The following is a 26,897-nucleotide window of genomic DNA, read 5'->3' on the forward strand; positions in this document are numbered from 1 at the left end:
AGCTAAAAGGCATTGACACTGCAGAAATCCATATTTAAGATGATAATGTCATAGCATCAGAAGGTTTCAGGCTGAAATGGACGTCAGAGATTCTTTCGTTCAAGTCTTCCATTTTTCTTTTTTTTTAAGCCTTCCATTTTTCTAAATGAGAAAACTGAGGCTGTTTGTCCAAGGTCACGGGGTTATAAAGGGACCTTACCAGGATTTGAAATCAAATCCTCTGACTCTTTAGCTAATTCTCTTTCCACTACATCATCATGTTCCTAAGATACTTTTTATATCCTTACCCCCTTTTTAGAACAAAGCAGTTTTCATTCCAATTATTTTGTTCTTTCTAATAATTGCAAGAGAGTTGCAAGTTTCATGAAATATTTCTTTCTGATAGATTACTTTATATTCCCAAATGAATTATCCTTTTTTTTCCATTGCTTGTCAGGGTGTTAGACTAGTTGCTGCCAAAGATAATATTAGAATGACTATCTGGGGAAAGTTTTAGCATTTTGAAATCTTCCATTGCAATTTCAAGACATTTGCATCTAATCACAGAATCTCAAAGTAGGATGGGGCCAGAGGTACCATCGAGTCCATGTACTTGAACAGAAACTCCTCTGCAACATTCCTGACAAGTAGTTATTCAACCTATGCTGCAACTTACTTAGTGTGTGACTCTGGACAAGTCACTTCACCAACATCTGCCTCAGTTTCCTCAACTGCAAAAGGATGTTACTCCTATCACCTACCTGCCAAGCTTATTGTAAGGATCAAATAAGATATCTGAGAACACCTAACACATAGTAGATACTTAATAAATGCTTATTCCTTTCCCTTCCTCTATGAAGATCTCTTGCAATGAAGAACTGATTACTTCTCCCTGGTAACCTGTTCCACTTTGGGGTAGGTTTGTTTTTTTCCCTAAATAGAGCTGAAATCTGCCTCTCTGTAGCTACCACTCATTGTTCCTAGTTCTAGCTTCTGAGATCAAGTAGGACAAGCCTGACCCTGCTTACTCATGACAGCCTTTCCAATGAAGAGAGCTATTACATCTCCCCTTGGTCTTCTATTATCCAGCCTAAATGTCCCCATCTTCTTACATCATTGCCTGGTTTAGTCTTCAATTCCTTCTAGGTTATAGTCACCGTTCTCTGGATATACTGAAGTTTCTCAATGTCCTTGATAAGACACGGCACACAAAGCCAAACACAATGCTCAGATTAGGTCTGACAAGGACAATGCAGCATGTTTCCTACTCCCCGCTCCCTTTTTTTTTTTTTTTTTGATGCCGTGTCTCCATTAATGCAATCTTAGATTTCAATAGGTGGCTTTGTGGTATGTCAAGTCACACTATAGGTTCATATTGACCTTACAATTCATCAAACTCTCCAGATATTCTTCACTGGAATTGTCTTAGCCGTACCTCCCAGGTGCCATACTTGTGAAGTTGTTTTTTCAGAGCCCAAGAATGAGACTTTAAATTTATCTCAATTTCAAATTCATTTTATTAGCTAGAACCAATCTTTCTAAACTGTTTTGAATCTTTACATCTTGATTTTGTCTTCCGAGATGGGTCTACTTCATCCCTGATTCATTTGCAAATATCATATGCATGCCATAGGCCTTTGTCCAAGTAATTGATGGAAATGTCAATTAGCGAAACCGTGGTCAGATCTCTTTGATATTCCATTAAGTACCCCCCTCCCCAAGTTAACAGCAATCCATTCAGGACCTCTATTTTGAGAAAGGTAGTGTAGCCTAATACAAAGCACCAGGTCTGAAATCAAGTCAGGGTTTCAAATCCTGGACCTGCTTGTCCAAGATGGATAAGTCACACTTTCTCTGAGTCTAAGTTACTACCTTAGTGAAGTGAGGGATTTGAAGTTTCCATCCTGCTCTAAATCCTGTGGCATCGTATTATTTTAAGAGTTGAAAAGCCCACATCAATGCTGAAGAACAAAGCAAACAAGGGTCCTCTCTTACGCTTTCCTCCAAAAACCAGTGGCTTCATCTATAAAATTCTTCTCCATTCATCACAATTGAACTCGCTCATTACTCTATGCTTAGACTATTGACAGGAGTAATTGGGTAATCACTGGAAGACCTCCAGCCAATTTGAAATGCATGCCAGGAGCACCATCCAAAAAAATGAATGATTTGGCGTGTGTGTTAGCCACTCTAATGAAGAAAAGTCGAAGACAATACATCTCCATGAGAGTTTCAGCTCCGGGAGGGCCAACAATTAGATTTGTTTTCTGCTAATCAATACTGAAGTAAAGAGAGGAAGAGAAGATGTATTTCAACATTCAGGAGTAATCTTAGTGGGGATAAGGACTACCACTGACAGACAGAGTTGTGCTTCCTCAGCGACCTGGGAAGCTATAAAAAAAAAAAAAAAAAGGAGGCAGAGACAGTACAGTAAACAAAACACTGGCTCTGTATTCAAAGGGCCTGAGTTCAAACCTCTCCTCTGATAGCATTTGTGTTACTTTGGTCAAGTCATAACTTCCCAGGGCCCCTGTATCCTCAGCTATAAAATGAGTAGGTTGGATTAGATAGTATCTGAAGTCCTTTGCAGACCTAGATTTATAATCTGATGATAACTGCTTTGATATGTAACTAAAGCAAAAGAAAGGAATTAGACAGGGGTAAGGAACCTGTGGTCTCAAGGCCACATGTGGCCCTGTAGGTTTTCTAGTGCAGCCCTTTGACGTAATCCAAACTTCACAGTTCAGTCAAAGGGCCGCGATTGAGGACCTAGAGGACCACATGTGGCCTCGAGGCTACAGGTTCCCCACCTCCGAACTAGGATTTATAATGAAGATGGCCATAAAAGTCTGATTGATAAGTAAACCAGGCCAAGCAAAACTGGGTAAAGAAATAATACTTCTACTTCTTTCTTAATAATAATAATGATAATAGTAACAGCTAGTATTTATATAGTGCTTTAAGACTTGTAAACATTCACATATTCACATTCACATATTTCACGTTATTTCATTTGATTTCTCAATAACCCCCTGAAATAGGGTTTTTTTCACTTATTTGATGGATGGGGAAACTGAGTGGTTAAATAAATTGCTCAGTCACATAGCTAGTGTCTGAGTCAAGATTTGAACTCAGGGCTTCCTATTTTCAAGTCCAGCATTCTATCTGCTATGGTACCTACCTCCCTCTGCTTTATACAATTTAGAACCAAAACATTCCATTCACTTCAACAGAATAGCTCCTGTACTTTAACTGGAGGTAGTGAGGGAGAATGTTGGGGAAGGGATACCAAAGGAAAATACAGGAACTCGAGGGTACATAGTCTTTTGAAGAGATGCCACTAGATTTCTTTGGGTGGTGCCTATGGGATGCTATCCAGTGCCTATGGGATGCTATCCAGTGCCTATAGGATGCTCTGTTGATGAGGCTGCTTTGGTCCTATTGTATTATTGTCCAATAAGATGTAGGAATCAGAAATTTCAGTCATTTCAGTCATGTCTGACTCTTCGTGACCCCTTTCGGGGTTTTCTTGGCAAAGATACTGAAGTGGTTTGCCATTTCCTTCTCCAATTCATTTTTATGGATAAGAAAACTGAGGCAAAGAGGGTGAAAGACTTGCCCAGGGTCACACAGCTAGCAAGTATCTGAGGCCAGATTTGAACTCATGAAGATGAGGCTTCCTGATTCCAAGCCCAACGCTTTTTCCACTGTGCCACCTAACTGCCAGGAATCAGAGAGCTTAGTGGAGTGTCTCTGTGACTTCTCACTACCTCAACTTCATGTCCACCACCATATTACCTCATTGTGAACAAGCTAGGCTGGACAGCTGGACAGCCCAGAAATCCAAAGTAAGAACTCCCTAAATTTGCACCCCATTCTGTGTAGAATTGGCCACACTCTAGCATTTGGGACGAAGACACCACAGAGGTTCACACACAGTCAGGAAGAAGCCTGGTCTGATGTACCCAAGAGCAGTCTCACCTTTTACTATTTATATGCTGAGCTCTCCATCACCCTATCACCCTCTCAAAAGATTGGCAACAGAGTACTCTCAGGAGATACATCTCTCAGGTGGCGCTTTGAGACTTAGTCATTTTAGTGTCTATAAATAAAAACTGTTATAAGCAGCTAAATTAGCGATGCATACTTAGTGTCTGTGGCCTTTGTCATCGAAAGGAGGTGTTTTTGCTAAGATTGGCATGGGGGGGAGGGAGAGAAAAATTAAGAAAAGAGTCGAAATTTTTGGATAAATCTGAATCATCAAGCTTTTATATTCTAGTTGACAGGGAGAATTATTCTGATCTTAAATATACTTATCATATATTAGGATATGTGTGTTGTTAGAGAAGGGCAGGAGACAAAGATCCTACAGCTAGTGAATGCTTTGTTTGCCTTTAAACAAATGGGTTCTCACTCCTGTCTGACAGCTATCAGGAGCTTCTGTTTTAGTAAGAGCCAACATATTCACAAAGACCTTTCATGAGCCCATGACTTGCTAAGCAGTTCCACAAAGGGAGAATATTTTTTGCTACTCTGATCTAGGCCTTACCTATCTCTGAGGAAAACGGAAGCCTCCAGGAAGCTAAGTAACTAAAGACATGTTAACCTGTCCATACATTATTGCACTGACTGGGGTTGATTGGCATACTGCTATACCAGTGCTTGATTGGAAGTGGATAGGAATTCTTGTTGATAGGTCATTTCAGCATTGGCTGACTCTTTGTGACCCCATCTGGGGTTTTCTTGGCAAAGATACTGGAGTGGTTTGCCATTTCCTTCTCTAGTTCATTTTACAAATGATGAAACTGAGGCAAACAGGGTTAAATGACTTGTTCAGGGTCACACTAGTAAGTGTCGGAGGCTGGATTTGAACTCATGAAGATGAGTCTTGGTGACTCCAGGCCCCGCACCCTATCCGCTGCACCATATCTAGCTGCCATCTGGCAATTCTAGGGTGATACTAACTAGCAAAATGACAAATCCAAAGCAAACTGCTAGTTGAGTAAGGAGGGGGATGTCCACACATCCTAGGCCACAGGCCCTGCTCACCCCATCGATTGAGGTTCACCTTCTCAGAACTCATTTAAAAGACTCTTACCTTTATGCTCGGGGCTTTCCCCTTTCCACCCTCTGTTCTAACCTTTTCTGATGCCTAAACTCTAACTTGAAGCACTGACCTTAGCCCAGTATCTGCCACATAGTAGCCACTTAATAAATGCTTGCTAACTTGACTTGAGTTATGGTCTCCATCTCTGATCCTGCTTGGGTATTTAGGTTTAGACACCTCCCACTATATCTTGGTAATCATAATGATAATAATAATAGTAATAATAGTAATAGATAACATTTACATAGCACTTTAAGGTTGGTAAAGCATTTTACAAACAGCATTTCACTGGATCCTCACAACAGCCTTGGGAGGTAAGCGCTATGATTATTCTTATTTTACAGATGAAGAAACTGAGATAAATAGAGGTAAATGACTTTCCCAGGGTCACACAGCTAGTAGGTGTCTGAGGCTGGATTTGAACTAAGGTCTTTCTGACTCTAGGTCTAATACTCGCTCTACCGCACCACCTAACTGCAAGGCTCCAGGCATTGACTCCTGACTTTTCTTGTCCATGCTGCCACACTCTCTAAACCACTAGGACATAATTTCCTAGGGCTCATTAATAAGGAAAGGGAATGGTATAAAAAAAACCACGAAGGAGAGAATTTCTGGTAATCCATTGTGTATATAAAATCAAACTCCCCAGAACAAAACTTGTCTCAACTAACATAACCTTTAGCCACCATTCCACAGGCCTAGATGAACCCCATTATATGATCAGCCCCCATCCTGATACCCTGGCACACCGCTCATGTCCCAACCTCCCTGAAAAGGACAATTTTGCATCTGAGTCCCCCACGCCCACCATGTTGGAACTTGTTTGCCTGAGTGAGCTGGATAAACACATTCCATATGCTCCAGTTCAACCAGAAATCCTGTTGACAAGATGACAGGCTCTTGGTTTGGCCATAAATTAAGAGCTAGAAGGGACTCTAACTCCTCCAGGTCATTGACTCCAAGCCCCTCATTTTACAAATGAAGAAGTTGCCACTGGTAGAGGTTAAATGGCCAGTAAGTAAGAGTCATGCTCAAAGGGGGGAGAAGAAAAGAGCTCATAAAAGATGTTATTATATTTTGTTGCCAAATTCCCTATTGACAAGAGGGATGAAGAAGAAGGAGAAGGACAAGGAGAAGGAGATTAATAATACATTCCTGTCCATCCTCTATTCCGATGTCAAACTGATGATTAACCACAAGTGTGAGCATGTCACCCCCCTACTCAATCCAATGGCTCCCTATTACCTCCAACATCAAATGTAAAATCTTCTGTTTATCTTTCAAAGCCCTTCACAACCTTACCCCTTCCTACCTTTCCAGTCTTCTTAAACCTTATTGTCCTCCATGTACTAGAGGATCCAGTGACACTGGTCTCCTTGCTATTCCTTAAACACTATACCCCATCTTTTGACTCCAAGCATCTTCACTTGCTGTCCCCCGTGCCTGGGAATCTCTCCCTCTCCCTCCCTATGTCATCTTCCTGGCTCCCCTGACTTCCATCAAGTCTCAGCTAAAGTCTCATCTTCTACAAAAAGTCAGTCGCAGTCCTCCATAATCTTTGAGCCTTTCCTCTGAGATTATTCCTGATTTATTCTGTATGTAGGTTATCTGTGCATAGTTGTTTGCATACCGTCTTCCCTATTAGATTATGAGCTCCTGCTAAGTACAGTGCCTGACACATAGTAGGTGCTTAATAAATGCTTGTTGACAACTGCCTAGTTACGGTGTATGTGGCAAAACCGTGCATTTGCATTTACACTATGAGATTGAGATAAGATATCTCACTAAAGAGATACTGCTTTGGAAGAATAGAGCCGAGAGCTCAGGAGAGCTCAAAAGAGCTGAACTGATCTAATCTCTTGTGATCTCAGAAGAGACCTCTGCTACTTGGAAAAGCAAATCAGAGGAAGAAAGGCTTTGTGCTAACTCCATTCTTAGAAAAGGGGACTAAAAGAAGACAAACGTTGCCTTTGGTTTTCCCTGCACTCTTACCTACTGCCTGAGAGGTAGAAATCCCTCAGAGCCCAGCCAAGGGATCAGAGCCAGGGCAGTTCTGCAGCTCACAGGGGCTTTGATTGAATGAGCATAATGCTTCATTAGCAGTCCGGAAAAGGGGAGGCCCAGCTAGATCTGTGGGTCCTGGCAGCAGAAGGTGCAGAGAACCAGCAGAGAAGTAGCTCTGCCTATCTGGATTGCTGTGACAAAGCACATCGAGGCTAGTAGTCAGTCAATCAGGTAATAAGCATTCATTAAGCACCTATTGTGTGCCAGACACTATGCTAAGTGGTGGGGATACAGAGAAAGGCAAAAAGATAGTCCCAGACCTTGAAGGTCTCACAACCTACAGGAACAGCTAGGACAGAGTGGTGAATTGCCCTGAGCACACTCTTCTCACATGAACATGTGTCAGTGGGAGAATGTTTCCCAAGAATGTTATGTGGTTGTTGTTGTTATTAATGCTAGTATTATTTTGCCTTCTGTTTAGTGTATGTTGCTGATTACGAGTTAACGAAGGTCAGTTGGCTGAGTTGTTAAATGAGAAGCACACACAGTTTCCAGCAACAAAGATTACCCCTAAATAACCCTCGGCAGCTATGTGGTGCAGTGGAGAGAGCACAAGGCCTAGAGTCAGAAAGACCCGAGTTCAAATCCAGCCTAAGACACTTACTAGCGGGGTGACCCTGGGCATGTCACTTAACCTCTGTTCACTTCAATTTCTTCAGTAGTAAAATAGAGATCACAACAGCATCTACGTTGCAGGGTTGTTGTGAGGATGAATGAGACTACAGTTGTAAAGTGCATGGCACTGTTTGGTCTTGTTTGTGAGGGAAATCTGGAGAGCTTGAAATTTTCTGACCCATTCCGCCATCTTCCCAGAATCCTCTCCCCTCCACTGTACCCTTTTCTAAGAAGTTTTTCTTTGCTTTTTCCCTCCTCATTAATTTATTTTCCCATCTTTATTATTTCTGTGTCCCACATGGGGTTAAAGTTTCTGAAGCAGCAGCAGGTTTGAGCTCCCTCATAACTAGTTTCTATGTTATTGCTTTCATTGATTGTGTCTTACCCTCCATTTTTTTCTCCTGTGCTTCAGTCTTAGAAATATGTGAAGGAAGCAATGTTGGAGAGATGTAGTGATATATGGTGGAAATATCTTGTGTCCCAAACCATCAAGCTCAGCCATGCCCCTGCCCTCACCATGCTCAGTCTCTTTATCAAAGGATATGCCATTTCATCTCTAACTCTATGTCTCCCAAGCCATTCAGAAGGACACTTGTACCAAAGAACTCATATATAACTTTCACAATGGATGGGGTGCTGCCCTTGGAGGCACAAAGACTCTTTTAGAGAAGGTGGCTTCTGAATACACAAACTTCCCCCAGACTAAACCTATCAGGAGTTGGTTTCCCATCTTCCCCAGCGGCACATGATTCCTCCGCCATGGAAGTTAGCTGAAACACAACTGCCCCACTGTTGGGATGAGTCCCCTTCTAGTTCCCCGAGCCTCAATCCCTCCCCTCTGCCCTCTTTTCCCTCCTTGCACTTATTTTGTTTTGTTTTTTTGCTTCTCTTCTGCCAAATTTCCCTACATTTTAGTATTTTTGTCTTCAAGATTCCTCTTTCACTTCTTTAGAGAGTACCTCCTATGTGGATTCAACTTCTTATCTGCTAATTGCACTTTTCATAGAGAGTTCCAATTTCTGACATATTGTTACCACTAATTTCTTCTTTTATGAGTTTTATTTATTTTTTAGCTATTCTGTATTTTTTGATGCTACATACTTCCTGTGTCAACAGAAATGGTGTGTCAACAGTGTGCTATTTTTTTTTATCAGAAACTACTGCTCACTTTCCTTCATATTATAATATTTGATAAATGTTTGGGTTATCTTTGAGGACTTATTCATTCTTTCTTCTGACTTTAGGATCTTCTCCACTGACTTATCTGCTTTGTTCTAGAAGGTTACTGAGGCCCTTTCTCTGGATAGCTTTACTCTTTCACCATTGATAAACATTCCTCCACTACTCACTTTCTGGCCCCTTCCTTCTTCCTAGTGAGCAAACTTTTGTGGCTAAGCTGCAAGGCTTACCCTTACCCTCTTCGCGTTGTGGGATATAGGGTTTGCTAGCCAAGGTCTTTACCCTGAATAACCTCTGATGAGACAGTCCTATTTCCTTCAGGCCAGCCAAAAACATCCACACTGTTTTGTTTTTTTTTTAGTTGTTTTGTTTTGTTTAGGCACTTGAGGTTGAGTGACTTGCCCAGGGTCACACAGCTAGTAAGTGTCAAGTGTTTGGTCTGAGGCCGGATTTGAACTCAGGTCCTCCTGACTTCAGGGCCGGTGCTCTATCCACTGCGCCACCTAGCTGCCCCAAACATCCATACTATTGCCCTCTCTTTATTCATGCCTCTAACTACTTCCTTTCTTCCATATGACTGAGCAGAATCAGTATCTGAGATATGGGAGAGTGGGGGGTATGCAAACAGTCACTGTATCAAGGGTCCCTATCCTAAAACTGGCCTCTGAAGAACCCTGTGAGTTAGCTTAGTATGACTATTGCTAATGAAGAAAGCTGGTGGGAGTGGAGTACTGAGTAGGTGCCCTAAATATTAAATTTCTCCAATATTACCACAAGGGATGTTAGCTTATCAGGGATTCTGACTTATGCGGATTTCATTGTAATAATTCTACACCTGGAGCATAATTCTTTTGGGGAGAGGTTATTGGGGCTGTATGGTTTTTTGTTTTCTTTTGGGTTTTTTTGGCGAGGCAATCAGGGTAAAGTGACTTGCCTAGGGTCACACAGCTAGTAAGTATCATGTGTCTGAGGTCATATTTGAACTCAGGTCCTCCTGACTCCAGGGCTGGTGCTCCATCTACTGTGCCACCTAGCTGCCCCCAAGGGGCTGTATAGTTATGAAGAGATCGGGAGAAAGTGAGTGACTACCAGCTTGCTGGTCACATGGGAGCTCTCTCCAAGATCATTAACAGTAGCTGAGCAATCACATCTGCCAGTTCTTTCAGCCCTTATGGAAGTAGTTTATCTGCACTAAGTCACTCTAACTCCTCAAGGACACCTAGGTAATTTCTTACTATCTCTCTACAAATGTGCATCTAAGTTCTAAGCACAATGCAAACCACTAGATATCAGGATATTTATTACAGAGGAAATGCAAGCAGGAAAAAAGGTAAGAAAATAGAAAAGAATGGAACTGGAAAATGGAAATGTTAAATTTTGCTTCAGGGATTTTCACCGGACTTTATGATCAAATCGTGCATGGAGTCAATGTTTTTATTCTATGTGTCCTGTGCAGGGTGTAGTTACCTATAGCTGGTGTCATAATAACAGCTGGCATTTATGTAGAACTTTAAGATTAACTTATAATGTTATCTCACTGGATCCTCATTGCAACCCTGGCAGGTAGGTGCTATTATTATCCCTATTTTACATATGAGGAATCTAAGGCTTACAGAGGCTAAGTCAATTATCCAGGGTCATACGGCTAGAAAGTGTTGGGGTAGAAATTTGCAGTTGGGTCTAAATCCAGCACTCTATATTGCATCACCTAGCTACCTCACAGGAAGAGAAATGGGGCTTACCTCTCCCATGAACTTGGAAGCCATTGTGGTTGGCAGTGTAGCAAGGAAGAACCATCACAGCTAATACAACATAGGAGGTAGTGGAAAAGGGCAAAGAACTTAACAGTTCTGGTAGTTCCATGTTGAGGAGGTGCACACTTCCCGCAATGACTGTCTCTATAGAACTCAAAATGGAGCACTTCTAGTGATTCTGGAAATTGACTTACTCCCATTCTGCCATTGCAAAACCAACCCTGCAGCTTCTGGACTCTGTCTTTTCTCATGGTTCCCTATGCATGGAATGCCCTGTTTCTCCAATCCATTAAAGCCCTACAATGCAATGCAATGCAATACAACACAATACAATATATATCCATGCCTGTGTGCAGAGAACCACAGCAGAAACTAAGAGAGAGAGAGAGAGACAGAGACAGAGACAGAGAAAGAGGCAGGGAAGGAGGAAGAAAGAAGGAAGGAAGGAAGGAAGGAAGGGAGGGAGGGAGGGAGAGAGAGAGGGAATACTTGACTGCAAACATCTTTCAAAATCATGGTTGTTGCCCCTGGCTTCAACTCGGCTTCTACCTCGCTATCTTTTCAACTTTTCCAATGCCTATAATTGCCTGTCAACTATTCATCTGCATTCCTACTATTATCTCTTCATTACCAAGACTGCCTACCCTAATAAAGGTTCCCTGACTTTGTTCCCAACTAGCCTGTCCTTGCCTGATCCTTGGCTTAGATTTAAATTTCTCAGTACTGACCCTACCCCACCTTCATCCTTTAGCACCTGCTTATCTCTCCAAATTTCTAACTTTGTTTCAAGTTATTAACAAAACAGTTCTTACCTCAAATCACTCACCTTCCCAGAAAATGCCTGCTGTTATCATAGATGGTCCCATGGTCCAATCAAATAACTGTGACAAATTAACTGCACTGCTGGATGGCAGGAGGGTGCCCTGATAACATCGTCCAAACTACAAGATGTACCCTTTGCTTGAGGACAATGGCAGCTCCTTTCTGAAGCTAGATTTTTAACTATGCACTTTGCATTTTTTAATTTATCAGCTCACACCTGCTGTGTGAACCTCAGCAATACTTAACTTCTTGGTTATCTAGGCAACTCTAAGACTATAATTTGCAGAGAATATGCTAGCAATGGTAGGAGTTTCCTTATCCAAGAATTCCCTATAACAATGAAATCACAGGTTTCATTGTGATGTCCCTGTCCTATTAAGAGTTAATTAATTATCAAAATAATAAAGCTAGGTCAGCTACAGGTGTGAAATGAATAAATCTCCCAAGTAGAGGTAGTGCAGAAAGATGAGAAAGAGTTGGAAAGAATCTTCAGGAGCACACATATATTGGCTGAGGGACTGATGAGTGAACAAAAGAGAGAAAAGGAGTAGTTGGATAGGTAGGAGGAGAACCAGGAGAAAGAAGGCAGTAGCTCAGATGCCAACTAAGGAGGGAATATCCATAAGGAGGGACTAGTTGAAAGAATCGCCAATGGCAGAGAAGTCAAGGAGGATGAGAAATTTTTAAAAAAAGTCCTGATTGATGACGATCCTAATAGTAATAATAATAGCACTTTAAGGTTTACAAAATGATTTACAAATATTATCTCACTTTATCTTCACAACAAACCTGCGAGGTAGGTACTATTATTATACCCATTTTACAGACATGGATATTGAGACAGATAGAGATTGTGACTTGCTCAGTGTCACATAGTAAATTTCTGAGTTGTAATTTGAATTCATTTTCCTGATTCTGTCAGTCAATAAACATTTAGTAAGCACCTACTATATACAAGGCACTATGCTAAGTGTTGGAGATACAAAGAAAGGTAAAAGACAGTCCCTCTTTTCAAGAAGGTCCCAATCTAATGGGAAAGACAACAAGCAAACTACGTGTACAAACAAGCTATACACAGGATGAGTTGAAATGATTAACAGAGGGATGGCGCTAGAATTAATCATGACTGGAAAAGGCTTCCTATAGAAGCAGGGATATTAGTGGGGATGTGGCAGAAGTCCGAAAAGCCAAGAGGTAGAGATGAGGAGGGAGAACATTCCAGGTGTGAGGAACAGTCATGAAAGTGCCTAGAGTCGTGAGATGAAATGTCTTATTCAAGGGACAGCAAGGAGGCCAGTGTCACCAAATCAAGAGTACCCAGAGGGAGGCCATAAAGGGTAAGGGTCAGTAGTCCATCCACTGCTCCACCTAGCTGCCTCCTGGTGACCTTCGAAAGGTTGATATCAATGGAGTTCTCTTTATCCCTGGAAAAAGCTCCCTCTTCATCTTCTACTACTGCCTTCCTTTAAGTCTCAACTAAAATCTCATCTTCTACAGGAAGCTTTTCTCAATCCATCTCAATTCTAGATCATCCCTCTGTTAATTATTTCCTATTTATCCTGCACATAACCTGTTTGTATACATTTATTTGCTGTCTCCCCCAAAAGAATGTGAGATCCTTGAGGGCAGAGACTGTCTTTTGCCACGTTTTTTGTATCCCCCATGCTTATCACAGTACCTGGCACATAGTGGGCACTTAATAAATGTTTATTGATTTTTTATTGATTGTGTCAAGTCTTCATGAAATAAGAATTATGTCCTGCAGAGCCTCTACAGGAATATGAGCAAGTGAATTCTTTTACCTACCTTAAGAGTCTGGGTAAAAGCCTAGCTGGAAGGTTCATACAGTTTCCTTCTTCAGACACTGGTATTTATATTTGGAACCCCAATTTGTTATCCAAGGTGGCGTCAACCTTGATAATTGCGTCTGTGCTGATGGACGTGGACACCAAGGCCAAGTATTCTTTTCCAGGGAATCCTCAAATACAGAGACCACCATTCGGCTCAATGAGGACTGCCTAAAACTGGATAATTTGTGCCAACTTAATGAGCACTGTATCAAAAAGCAATATTTTATGTAGTTTTGATATTTGGGGACAATCAGCTGTTACTACTGAGAAAACTCAGCCAGGTGGGTTCCATACAAACTGTTGACAGGAGCCAATGATCAGAAGACACCTTGAGGCTATATGGGACCACAACCCCTATTTACTAGGGATGGCTCTGCAGTCACACTGAATTCAGAAAACCTAGGGATGGACCCACATTCTGTCAGGCAAATAGATAAAGATGTTACACAAGTAATGGCACACCTCCGATCCAACTGAAGCCTCATTACATCCCTGCCTGGCAGCTGAGCCAGCTGCTTCCAGGTGTGATTAAATCAGAAGTGACATTCTACTCTTCAGAGATGGCTCCAGAATCCCCAAGAGGCTAAACTGATATTTCTACCCCTACCCGAGATGTCCTATGAGACCTTCCCAGGCTCAGTCTGGGGAATCAAGGGAAAGAAGTGTTCCACCTACCCACCAGAATCACATCCTCACCTCATGCCCTGCACCAGAAAAAAAGAAGCCTGAACTAAGCTTTCTCCAGTACAGTCACAGCTCACAAATTCAGAATAAGCTAGAGAAATCTGCTGGGGTAATTAATGAAGGTGATGTCTGAACTACAAAAAGTTCAAATTGTAAAATATTTTTTCAAGAAATTAACCTTTGTTACTTTAAATTATGTCTAATAATGCAATGAGCAAAAAAAAAATGAAGTTGAAATACAAATTCTCCCATGATTATTCTAATGGATGAATTAAAATCATTACCAATTAGCACATTGATTTGCTGAAACAGGATGTTGTGAAAATGGTTTTGAAAAAGGTGCTTGCAAAGTGGGTTAAACATTCACCCTTTAACTAATTTGTTTGTTTTTTCATTATGCACAGGTGCAAGGTAGTCAGTCTAGAAAACATCTAAATTATGAATGAGTGGGATCTGAATCAATATGTCAATCAATTTTTTAAATGAATAAAGGGTACAACCCTATTGCGTGAGCAATGAACTATCAAGATTTAGCATATGTGAACATACTGTTATACAATAAAATTTGCAATAAAATTATGACATTTTAAAAGATCGCTACCTCTTAGTGGAGTATAATGGAGTGAAGGTCAATGTGTACCCGAGATTGGTGGTATTAACAGGCCCTGAGGGGGAAAAACATCTCTGGAAACGGAGAGTATAGTAAAAATATAGACAATTGATAGATATATAGGTGTAGAGATAGAAAGAGATAGGGATATAGGGATGGCAATCGAAACACAGAGATAGATATGGAGAGAAATAGGGAAAGAAAAGGATAAGGTCATAGAGATAGAAACAGATATACAAATACAGATACATATGCAGATAGAAAGATAGAAATCGACAGATACAGATATAGTTAGATATTGATGTATCTCCAATTGAATATACAAAAAGCCAGGCCAGGGTCACATCCACTGGTAAGCAGGTTTCAAACAGCCAAGCAGACATAATCTTCTACTCCTAAATTAACTTAATCTCTATAAGAACTTACTAAGCACTGATCCAATTTAGCATCTGAGATATCTTTGGTAATCTTGAAAAAAAGTAGTTTGAATCAAGTAATATCATTAGACACCACATTGCAAGTAACCAAAAGGAAGTGGGAGGTTGGGAACTAGATGCAATGAGTATGGACAACTTCCTCTGGAAGTTTATCTTCTAAAAGCTTCCCAGAGTTGACTTCCCCTTTATGTGCAGCTTTAGTTGGCTGTAAAGAGCATTACACAGCCAATCTGGGTAATCTATAACTCCCCTGGGTAATCATCAATAGCAGGAACTGCAGTGGCACAGGGTATCAGGGTGGCACTGGGGTTTGTATGAAAGGGCATGTTTTGACTAGATAAGTAAATTTCATTGGTATAATAGTATTCTGCTATAGGAAATAGGGTCACCTAGTCATAGGCTCATAGATTTAGCAGAAAGTGACCTTAGAGACAATCTAATGCAACCCCTTAATTTTACAGATGAGGAAACTGAGCCCAGATTGGGAAAATGATTTGCCCAAGGTCACATAGGTAATAAGGAGCAGAGCTGATACATGAACATAGTTTTTTTTTTTTATTTTCAACTGATCATTCTTTCTACTATACCATTTAACCTCTAGTCATTTTTATGGCATGAGGCATATCGCTTGGGGTATTTTCCAGAATTTCAATTTGGGCACCCTATCTATTGGACTAGAGGGAGGAGGTGGTGGTTCTATGCCCCAGAAAGGTGATTTTTGAGAGACAGCAAGTTATAGTGGAAATAACACTGATTTTGGAGTCAGAGGACCTAAGTTCAAGTCTCGTCTCTGACAACAATAGCTCTATAACCTTAGAAGAGTCACTTAAACTTTCTCCATCTTAGTTTCCTGATCTGCAAAATAAAGAATATTCAAACTATTTGCCTGTCAGCAGTATTCTGAGGACAGCGATTTGTAAGCCTTCAAATGCAATGTAAGTGTGAACAACTTTTGTCTGGAGTGATATAAAATTTTTAGTCCAAAAATGAGATAAAATAGGGATTTCAATCAGAGGTGATAGAACTAAGGAATGACTAAAGAATCAGATATCTTCCTTAATGAGCAAGAGAGCAATTTTAATGGTAATGGAAGGTCCAACACAGAGGAAGAAATGAGTCTTTTGCAGGGTGCCCACCTCCACAAGCATGCCACCGTACCCCTTTCAGTGGGGTAGGTCTGTGATTAATCCAGTGGTGCCCTCTCCAAAGAAGGAAGAGGTCAGCAGAAGTTATAATAAACTTTCCAATTTCGCCACGTTTTCTTTGGCCTCAACATATCTTGTAAAATTGGATAAACCAGCAGATATCTTGCACTGTGAGTGGCCACCCACATTCCCAGAATACAAGTATGGTTTCAAACAGGCCACTGCCAAGTTGTCATGGAAGAGGCAAGCTGAGCATTGCTCATTGATCTTATTAATCTTCACAAGAAATGTGTAAGTATAAGCTAGGTACAGGAGCCAATCAGAGAATGATTTTCCTTAATCTGCCAAATTGCAGTGAGGCCAACTGGGTCTAGTTGTGAATATCCTTTCCCTACTAACCACAGATCAGACCCAGTGGAGCAAGGTTGAATAGTAGCTAAGTTTATGGTCTGCAGGTAAGCCTCCTGATATGTCTATTCTACCAAATGGTCATCTTCACAATGGTACATCTGCCCCAGTGGTTCAGCATCCTATAGCACCCAGTTAGATATTATGTTAGTTGAGTGGATAGATCATCTAAAAGTGCTCCAGGTTCACATGGTTGGTATACATGAGGAGGAGGAGGAGGAGGAACCAGGCTCCCTCAATGTAGATGGTATCTCTTCACCTCAGGTATGGCCTTTATTGTAAGTAGCTCTTTTTTCCATATAGCATAGTTCTTCTTAGCCAAGGTCAGTTTGGGGGAGGAATATGCATAGAGTTAGGATACGGGGAAGGGTAGTGTGTCTAGTGAGAAAATAAACCCTTCTATCACATTTGATGCATTAATTTATATAATGAACTATTTGTGAGGATCCAAGTAAATCAAAATAAGGACAGAAATAAAATATTGTTTAAGCACATTGAACACACCTTCACACAATCAGAGAATATATGTGTGTGTGTATGTGTATGTATAGTCTTGTTGGATCCTCACAAAAACTCTAATAAGTAGTTATTATTATCATTCCCTTTCTGCAAATGAGGAAACTGAAGCTGAGAGAGGTTAAGTGACTTGTCCAGGGTCACATAGCTAGTAAATGTCTAATATGGAATTTGAGCTCAGGTCTTCCTGACTATAGGTCCAGCACTGTACTCCATATGCCACCTTGAATCCTGGGTAAGAAACTAGAGGTAGAAGAGAAAATTGTTGAGATAAAGCACCAACATGATTTATGGTTCAAAAGTTCCTTTTAAAAATTCCGTGACTTGCTATTGCCTTCAGGATCAAATATAAAGCCTTTTCTTTGGCATTTAAAGCTCTTCATGATCTTTACAGTCTTTTTATATTTTACATCCTTCCGTGCACTCTAAGATCCAGCCACAGTGACCTCCTTGCTGTTCCTCAAACACAACACTATCTCCCATCTCTGTGTCTTTGCCCTGACTATTGTCAGTCCCTAGAATGCTCTCTCTCTCTCTCTCTCTCTCTCTCTCTCTTCAGTTCTACTTCCTTCTACTTCTTAGAACCTCTGGCTTCCTTTGGGACTCAGCTCAAATGCCATATTCTGCAACTGGCCTCTCCTGGTCCCCCCAGCTTCTAGAGACTTCCTTTCTAAGGTTACCATCTAGCTACTCTGGGTGTATCTTACATGTCCCTGCTGATTTCTGTTTTGTCATTCCCCCATCAGAATATAAGCTCTTCAAGGGCAGGGACTGGCTTTACTTTTTTTTTGTTTCCTTAGCACTTCCTACAATGCCTGGCACATAGGTAGTGCTTCATAAATGCTTGCTTGATTGACTGACTAACTAAGTCCATGAATCCTGAAAGACCACGGAGCATTGTGCATGCATAATAACATAACCCAGTACATGATCTGGAAGGCCAATTTTTATTACTCATTTTGCTATATCTGAATCATATGCCCTTTGGAGGTACAGTTTGATGAAGGATCACTATCTCAGCCTGCTGGTCAAATAGATCTTGCTGGGCTGCATGGTAATTAGGTATATCAGTTACAAGACTGACTGAACAGGAGGGTGCCATAAATATAATACACCCATATTTTAGCAGAATGTTTGACAAAATGCACTCAGCACAGTTCCTGACATATAGTAAGTATTTAATTAAATGCTTGTTGACTGACTGGCTGATTCATGAAACTTTTTTTTAATAAGATGGAAAAATATAGGCTATTTACCATTGCTTGAACAACCTCATCTTAGGAAGGTACAATGATGAATGTGTCAATATCAACATGAAAGGAGGTCCCTAGTGGTAGGATTTTGGACTCTGTCATCAACACTGTTGTGTTTAATATTTTTTTAACAGTGATTTATATGAAAGCATACCTGACATGTTTATGAAGTGTGTGGATTGTATACAACTTAATAAGACCACTAACATATTCAATGTCAGAATTGAAATCCAAAAACCAAAATCTTAATATGTGGAAACTATGGGCTAAATATAGCAAGATAAGACTTCATAAGAATAAATATGAATCCCTGCAAAAAAATTTTTTTGCACAGCCATAGGGTGGAGAAAGCCTAACTAGACAGTAGTTCATGATAAAAAGCCATTGGAGAATAAATAGACTATAGCCAATACTGTGCCATGGCTGCCTAAAAAGCTAATGTAATCTTACGCATGTCATCCATGAGAAGGGAGGGGCTAGCGCACTAGATTCTACAATGGTTGTAATTGTGTTCAATTTAGGACATAGATAAACTATAGCAAGACTGGAGGAGAATAACCAGCATAGGAAGGGGACATGTCATATGAGAAATGAACAAAGGGAAATAGGATGATAATGATGATAATAACAGATGAGATTTCTATAGCCATTTAAATCTGCAAAGCATTTTACCACCATTACTTCTTTTGATCCCCTCAAATACTTAGCTAATATGTTCTGAAGAAAATCTGAGTGGTGGGAGGATGTGGAACTGGGAGAGAATTGTAGCGCACATCCTACTCTAGTTGTGTAAGAGAGCTGGGTGCCTAAAAAAATTGGGAAGGGTATAGACAGCAGGGAGGAGCTGGTGGACCAAAAACAAAGAGAACTCCGGATTTAACCTAGTCCAACCCTCCCACCCCTGACTTAACCCAAGGAAGCTTCCATGGGATCATAAATAATCCATCTAAGGCTGGAAAGAGAACCTTAGAGGTCATTCAAGCTAACTCCTTCATTTTACAGATGAGGAAATTGAGTTCCAGGGAGGTTAAGTGACATTCCCATATAGTAAATGGAAGACCTGGGATTTGAACACAGGACCTTTTATTCCAAATCCAGTATACTTCCTACTGTAGCAGAGTCCTCTGATATTTCACCCTTGCTCTGTTTGCATCTGCCTCCTATGTTTTGTGAGTGTAGAAGACACAGGGGACAGAAGAATAGAGGAATGGCCAATTGGCTGCAATGACTAATTATATATAGATATAGATATACACACACATATATATACACACATACATACATATACACATATATGTATATATACATATACACATATATACACATATATACATATATACATATAAAGAGACAATATAAATATATATTCTATATTTTTAAATATTTATATATATATATAAAGTTTATAGAAACTTGTGTAGGTATATGATAACTGCATTCTTAAATAATGTTTATTGTTGTCTCTTAAAAGGTCATAAGTCTTTTTAAGTGTTGCCCTCAGTTGAATCCTCCCTTGAGACAAAGAGAAACAATTAAAATAGATGATAAAATGATCCATTATTATATGCAACAGTCTCCCCCTAACCAGAATAATGTTCATTATCTTTTTCCCAGTAACCAAGATTGTTAACTACAATTAAAGTTCTGCTACTTTTTGAGTTGTTTTAATTGACAATAGCATAGTCATTGTTCATGTAGCCCCTTATAAGAAATGGGATTAAAATATAGTTTTCCCAACCAGGAGGAAGGACTGAAAGGTAATGGGAAGCAAAAGCCAGGAAGGAGAAGGGAATCCTGGGAACTTTTGCTCTCTCTCACCATCTGTTGCTGCTTCAATTGCTCTGGTAGTCCATTGCTCAGGTATCCAGGAAGAGGGCAAGATTCCAGTTGTCTTTTGAGATCCCAAAATGCCCTGTACCCAAAGAAAAAAAAAGACATAAACAGGAGCTGGCTGCATTCCAGACACCGGCTGACCTAGGATACTTAGGGTTTGCTGGCTTGGAAAGGCATGGCATCCCCCGCCCAGGCCCAAGCTCAGAGTTACACCTCAAAGCTGACAACAAGCCCAAAGAATGGGGATTGCTCCTTTAGTATAGCCCTGGAGTTTCAATACAGGATCCAATTAAAAGAGACATCTGAACTGCCAGGAACCGGTCAGAGGACATCTGTGCCTCCTCTGAAGCATGTGTTTTGAGGCATGGGGAAAGGGGGAGGGGAGAAGCAAGGGTGTGCTGGAGCCAGCTTGAACTGGCTTGGGGGAGCCAATCGTTAAATTTTCAATGTGAGCATTTACCCTCAGAAATCAGTAAGCTACAAATTAGGACTTGACTTATCGATTTGTTGATTGTCTGAACTTAAGAAAATGATGGAGAAAATGTTGATAATGGAGACTAAACTTGGAAGTATATCATGTCTACTATTTTTTCAGAGTCAATTATTAAACATTTATCAGGACACCTCTGGAAGGGCCCCTCTATCACAGCATATAAATGCTATATGCATATTTTTTTTCTTTTTTTCTGCTTTCCTCTCTGCATTCTCTGCATCCCTTAATATGTCTTCCCATGTTTCACTGAACTTTTCATTTTGTTCAAATAGTGTAATAATATTCTGTTCCATTTGTATATCACAATTTCCTTAAGCATTTCCCAATTGATGAATACCCACTTTGTTTCCAGTATTTTTCCTACTACATAAAGTGATGTGATGAAAATTTATGTGTATACGGATCCTTTCTATTACATATTATACTAGTGGAGAAATTGGTGAATCCAAGACTATGCACAACTCAGTGATTCTTCTCGAATAATTCCAAATTGTTTTCCCTAACAGTTGGACCAATTGACAGCTCCACTAGAGGCGAAGTAGTGTCCGACATAGAACATCTCCCACAGTGAGAAGAAGCTATCTCATTAGTCTAGAAGAATAGCATGCTGTAGGCCAGTGGGCAATGGCAGAGGAGCTTGTAGACCCATAGGCTTGTGGGAGATGACTTCAAAGGAATTGGATTAGCAAATCTCTGTCTAGCTGAGAATGAATCCTGTTGTCTCTGCTTTTCAAGCTCACCAAGCCATATTCTCAAAGAATGAATGTCTCACAAGGATGTCTAGTGGGTTTAATTATTTTGGTTATTATACTCTTCACAAGGTCAGGTAACTGAGAGATAGAGAATCATGAAATGTCAGAATTGAAAGGGACCTTACAACATAAAGTTTTAGCATTAGAAAAGACCTCACAAAATCCAATTCAAACCCTTATTCTATGAAAGAGGAAACTGAAGCCCAGAGACATTTCTACCTCTTTAAGATAAGAGATTTGAAGTGGATGGTCTCAAAGGTTTCTTCAGTTCTAATATAATAAAACATTAAGCCCCATGTAATTAGTGCCCTTCCATTCATTTTTACTTATTTATGAACTTCTTGTAACATCACCTCCACTCCAGCAATGTGAGTTCCTTCAAGGTGGGGACCCTCTTACTTCTCCATTTATATCTCCAGCACCTACCAAAGTATCTGACACTTAACAGATGCATAATAAACAATTGTTGATTGATTAAATCACACAACAAAATAGTCTCAAAGTTAGGATTAGCACCCAGGCCTCCTGACTTCTAGTCCAGGACTCTTTTCCCCTGTTGCCGTTTTTCTTCCAAAGCTTGTTGACATTTCACTTTCCCCACTGAAGCTAGACAGATGGGCTCATTCGCAAGTCATGAGTTGTAAAATAGACAGGAGCTTGATTTGGAACCTCAAGGGCCGCCATTAGGGATTGAGAGAGTCATGTTTGGAAAGTAAGTCACCCATCAAGAGCAAGAATGGAGAAAGGTGGGGGAAGGTAAGGAGATCATCCATAGTACAGACCCAAACTCACAAGAACCTAGCCCACCAAATAATAGACCGACAGAATAGAATGCCTCTTGCTTGACCTTTGTGTAAAATAAGCAAAGAGAGAAAGATCTACCAGTAAGTTCCTTGAAAATTAGTTAAGAGAAAGAAGGCCAGTGGATAATTAAGAAAATCATCACTCTCAGAAGCCTTGTCACTATGAGCTTGTATTCATTATCTACCATATGCCAATGAGGTATACCCAGTTATCTTTAGTAAATGAAAATTACTTTGCTTCCTAATTAAATTAAATTTTCCTTTTTCTTTCTGGTTATACTGCTTGTGGAATGGAAGAATTTTTTTTTTGCCCTGACTTTGAATGCCTGGAAAATTTAAGGATGATTTCCTTCCCCAATAAAGAACACCATAGGCAGGCTTCTCAAGAAATGTCTTTTCTTTTTAAGTTAAAGTGGAATACTTGGTGTGTGAGGCATTATAATTTATACTGATTTTGAATTAGTACAAGGGTACCATTTGCAATTGTATTTGTATCCTCTCAGTGATCCTTTTGGAATTGTTGTTTGATTAGAACAACAAGGAACAGGAGGGAGAAGCCCTATTCCAGCAAAACCAATGCACACTTGATGTGCATTGTATAGAGGAGTTCTGTGCTGGTGGGCTTCTTTCTCTGAGGGAAGTGGGAGATAGAACTTTCACAGCTTGCAATAGCCCTCTCTTTCAAAAAGGAAAGACTCAGGTGCTGCAGAAGCAGCAGACATCATGATGGTGAAGCTACTTACCATGTGACCATATTTTCTGATCATTGGAGTTTCAGGAGGGTGTTGTGGTATAATGGAAAGAGCACTGTATTCACCAAAAGAATAATATTCACAGGAAGTGTTAAGATCACTGAAAAAAGAAGCCAAACTCTGAGTGAATGAAAATGTAAAAAAAGGTCCCAGAGAGGTGGAAGACTTCTCAGGCAAAATGTTATCTACATTATTAATCACTGGATGAATGTGAGCTATCATTTCCTGAAGGCTGGGCTTGTGGTTTTCTCAACAGGAAAATGTGGATCTTGGAGATTTGATGTTTTCCCTTTGCTATCTTCCAACTGCTGGAAGGCTGACCATCACCATAATCAAGGCCAGGAATTTAAAAGCAATGGATATAACTGGAGCATCAGGTAGGGAATTCACCAGCCTGACCTTTCTACCTCTACCCCTTGAGACCCCTTTTCACTGGTCCACCCTCAAGTGACTGGGAAGATAGTCACTATTTGTGCTCATTTGTACTGATTGATTCCATATAGGAGTCCAGTTGTTTCTTCAGATACACATCACTGACAGGTAAATGCAAGGTCAGCCCTTGTGAACTAGGCAAAGTTAGGATTTCTCCCCAAAACCAGAGGTAGAGAGCTGTGAGTGTGCAACACTGCATGTAATACCAGATATTTTCAATATATTGGTTAGTTTTGCTGAGCTTTTCCCCTTTTTTGATTCTTTCTTATAAGGGATGGCTCTCTGGGAGGTAGATGGTGATACGTTAGAAAATACAAGTGATATAAAAACAAAATATACAATTTTTTTTAAAGACCAAAGACCACAAGTCAAAGTTCCAAGACAGCAAGAAAACATTGTACTTCACTGGTCTCAAAGCATTATTCCATGCACTCTGGGATCTCATTTCTTTCCTTAGCTCTTAAAACCTACATGAACTACTTTGATGGTAGTCCCACATGTGCATGGGCTACACTGGCTGGCTAACCAGGCAATTGCATCCCCAAAAAGTACAATAGGAAAAGATCCTCTACAGCTTAGAGGATATTCATATGCTAGAAGACTGTGAGGATAGGTGAACAGGAAAAAGGAATAATATTGTTTTTTGTGAGATTGTAAGGCCCTATTTATTGCCTTCTGAAGTCTATCCTAGCTTCCTGGTGGGAAGTTGGGAACCCTAGGGAGGGGAGTTAGGAGGGGAAAGACCTAGAAGTAAAGATACAAAAAGAATAGCAACTCCTCCTTAAAGAGAGAGCCAGAAACATCACAGACTAGAACAGGAACATCAACCCTTTAGCCTGAAGCAGCAGCTCAGCAAGGAAAAGCACAGCTTCTCTCTCAGAAGAATCTGCCTTATTCTTCCTTCCCAGTCTAAACTCTCCATCCCCATTGATGAACGAAAACATAAGTCCTAGGGGAAAACCCCACCCATATTTTGTTTCTTCTGGAAAGGCATCTCCCTTTTCCAAAGTGATCAGGGAAGAGATTTTACTTTTAGACCCAGATCTGCCATTGACAGCTAATGAGCTATATGTCATTGAGCAATCATTCAATCAATTTGCATTCCTAAAGGCCTACCAGCATCGAGCACTGTGCTAGGTGCTGGGAATTCAAAGATTAGTGTTCTTCCCATTCTTAAGGAGCTTACACTCTACCAAGAGAGACAATGTGTACATATTTAAGTATATCCAGAATAAAGGCAAGGTAGTTGGGAGGAGGGCACTACCAGTTTGGGGATGGGTGAAGGTCAAGCAAGAGACTTCACCTCTCTGTGCCTCAATTTCCCTCTCTATAAAAGGAAGACTTTGGATTAGAGCAGGAATTCTTAATGTAGGGTCCATGAACTTATGGGGATCTTTTTTTAACATTGTGATGACTATATTTCAATATAATTGATTTCCTTTGTAATCCTATGTACTTCATTTTATGCATTTAAAAGCATGATTCCACAAAAGGTTCCATAGACTTCCTTAGACTGCCAAAGAGGTCTAAAACACAAAAAAATAGTTGAGTCCCTGGATTAGATGAGCCCTAATGTCTCTTTGAGTCCTAAAGTTTTATAGTCTATGTTCCTTCCCACTAACCTTAACTAGATCCAGCAAGACTACTCTTCTGAATCCTGTGGGCATGAATTGCTATGGGCTGTACAGGACTCTGTGACATTGATTTAAATACAGAGACACCCCTTCTGAAAACAGACAGCCCTGATAGGTCCAAAAAAAAGTCTTCATACCATTCACAGTGACGCCATTCCTTGAAGAAGCCACATCCAAAATCTTGCCAAATGAATCCCTTAATTGTGTATGATATCCACTCAAGAAGGAAAGCCTTTTAGCTCTAAGAGTCTCCTAAGCATTTCAATAACATAAGGCTTGAATTTGGCTCTACATATACAAGTTCTACACACAGATAAACACACTCACATGGATGTATCACAATACACACATGTGACAGATACTTTTTGTGCTTTGATTAATGTTCATTCTCATCTAATTATGCTCCTTGTATCTTCACACAGATCCTTACGTGAAAGTTTCACTGATGTGTGAAGGCAAACGCCTGAAGAAAAGAAAAACTTCCACCAAGAGGAACACACTCAACCCTGTTTACAATGAAGCCATAGTCTTTGATGTCCCCCCAGAAAACATTGACCAAATTCATTTGTCAATAGCTGTCATGGACTATGACCGGTGAGATGCCTGTAACTTGTACTTGGTGGAAATCTTCTGTGGGGTGTTTTTGATCAGTGGGCTCTAGAATGACAGGCAGGCAGAAATGGATCTGACAGACCAAGAATGGGTATGAATGTGTATTTTATAATAGATCAAAGAAAGGGGAGGTTTAATGGAAAGTTCCAACATTCTAGCAATTACATTGAAACCACTCTCTCCCTTTTTTCTCATTCCTCAATTCCTGATCACCCAATCTTATTTTCCTCTATATTACTTTCTCTCACCTCTATCATCTCTATCTACCTCATGATATCATTAGTGAACATCTAGAGATGTTCTGAACTCTAGGACCCAATGTCCTACTTGCCTTTCTCTTTCTTTCTCAACCCAGCCCACATTGCCCTCAAAAGATTTGACTCATCTTCAATTTTAAACTTCAGGCACTTTTGTGGAAAAAAAAACAAAACCATATTTTAAATAGGTAACTTGAAATTTGTGTTCCCTATTTCTTTGACTCTTAAAGTTTTTAATGCAAATTATTGCCAACCACTTAAATGTGAAGTAAATCACCCAGAAAGTTCAATGACCAAGCTAGATTCAGTGTAGGTATTCGTGTATATTAACACATATAAAGTGCCGTCTCTTAAAGTTAATACAGCATAGAAGATGTATTTATAGCCAAAACTGCTATTAATTTTTTCATTTAAAAGCCACAGCTTTTAAAAAAATAAGCAAAGGGAGCATCAAGCAATATATACACAAATCAATCTTTTTTAAAATTTTTTAATTAGAGTCTTTCCATGAAGTTTTACATTTTCCTACTCCTTGATACTCTTGGTTACCAAATCTTGGCCAAAACTGCACCTGAAATGCTAACAGTTTGGTGATCCTCATATCTGGGAATGTCCTTGATTGACCCAAAGTGTGATCATAGCCAGGATACAAAACCTTGTGAAATAGGTCCATTTAAATGATAATCCCAGACTAAGCTTATGGCTCTGTCTTCGGTCTCCTCCATGTTTTATGAAATGCTTAAAATGTCATCCTGGCTAATTACAATTTCACCAACCAGCTACATGCAACTCCTGCTAGCATTTCAATAGCTTTTTCCAAGAATCAAAAATATCAAACAACTCGGCTAGATGGAGAGAGAAAGAGAGAGAGAGAGAGAGAGAGAGAGAGAGAGAGAGAGAGAGAGA

General features: G+C 40.2%; 1 protein-coding gene across 1 annotated transcript in view; it reads left to right on the plus strand.

The window, feature by feature from the left end:
• LOC114034003 (synaptotagmin-9) overlaps positions 1-26,897 on the plus strand; it is a 208,238-nt gene that overhangs the window by 118,714 nt on the left and 62,627 nt on the right. The window contains exons 4-5 of the mRNA XM_027849648.1: positions 23,313-23,433; positions 25,545-25,716. Of these exons, the coding sequence (XP_027705449.1) occupies positions 23,313-23,433; positions 25,545-25,716 (293 nt within the window). The remainder of the gene's footprint in view (positions 1-23,312; positions 23,434-25,544; positions 25,717-26,897) is intronic.

Source organism: Vombatus ursinus, unplaced genomic scaffold (genome assembly GCF_900497805.2).
Source record: "Vombatus ursinus unplaced genomic scaffold, bare-nosed wombat genome assembly UNPS02007822.1, whole genome shotgun sequence".
NCBI lineage: Eukaryota > Metazoa > Chordata > Mammalia > Diprotodontia > Vombatidae > Vombatus > Vombatus ursinus.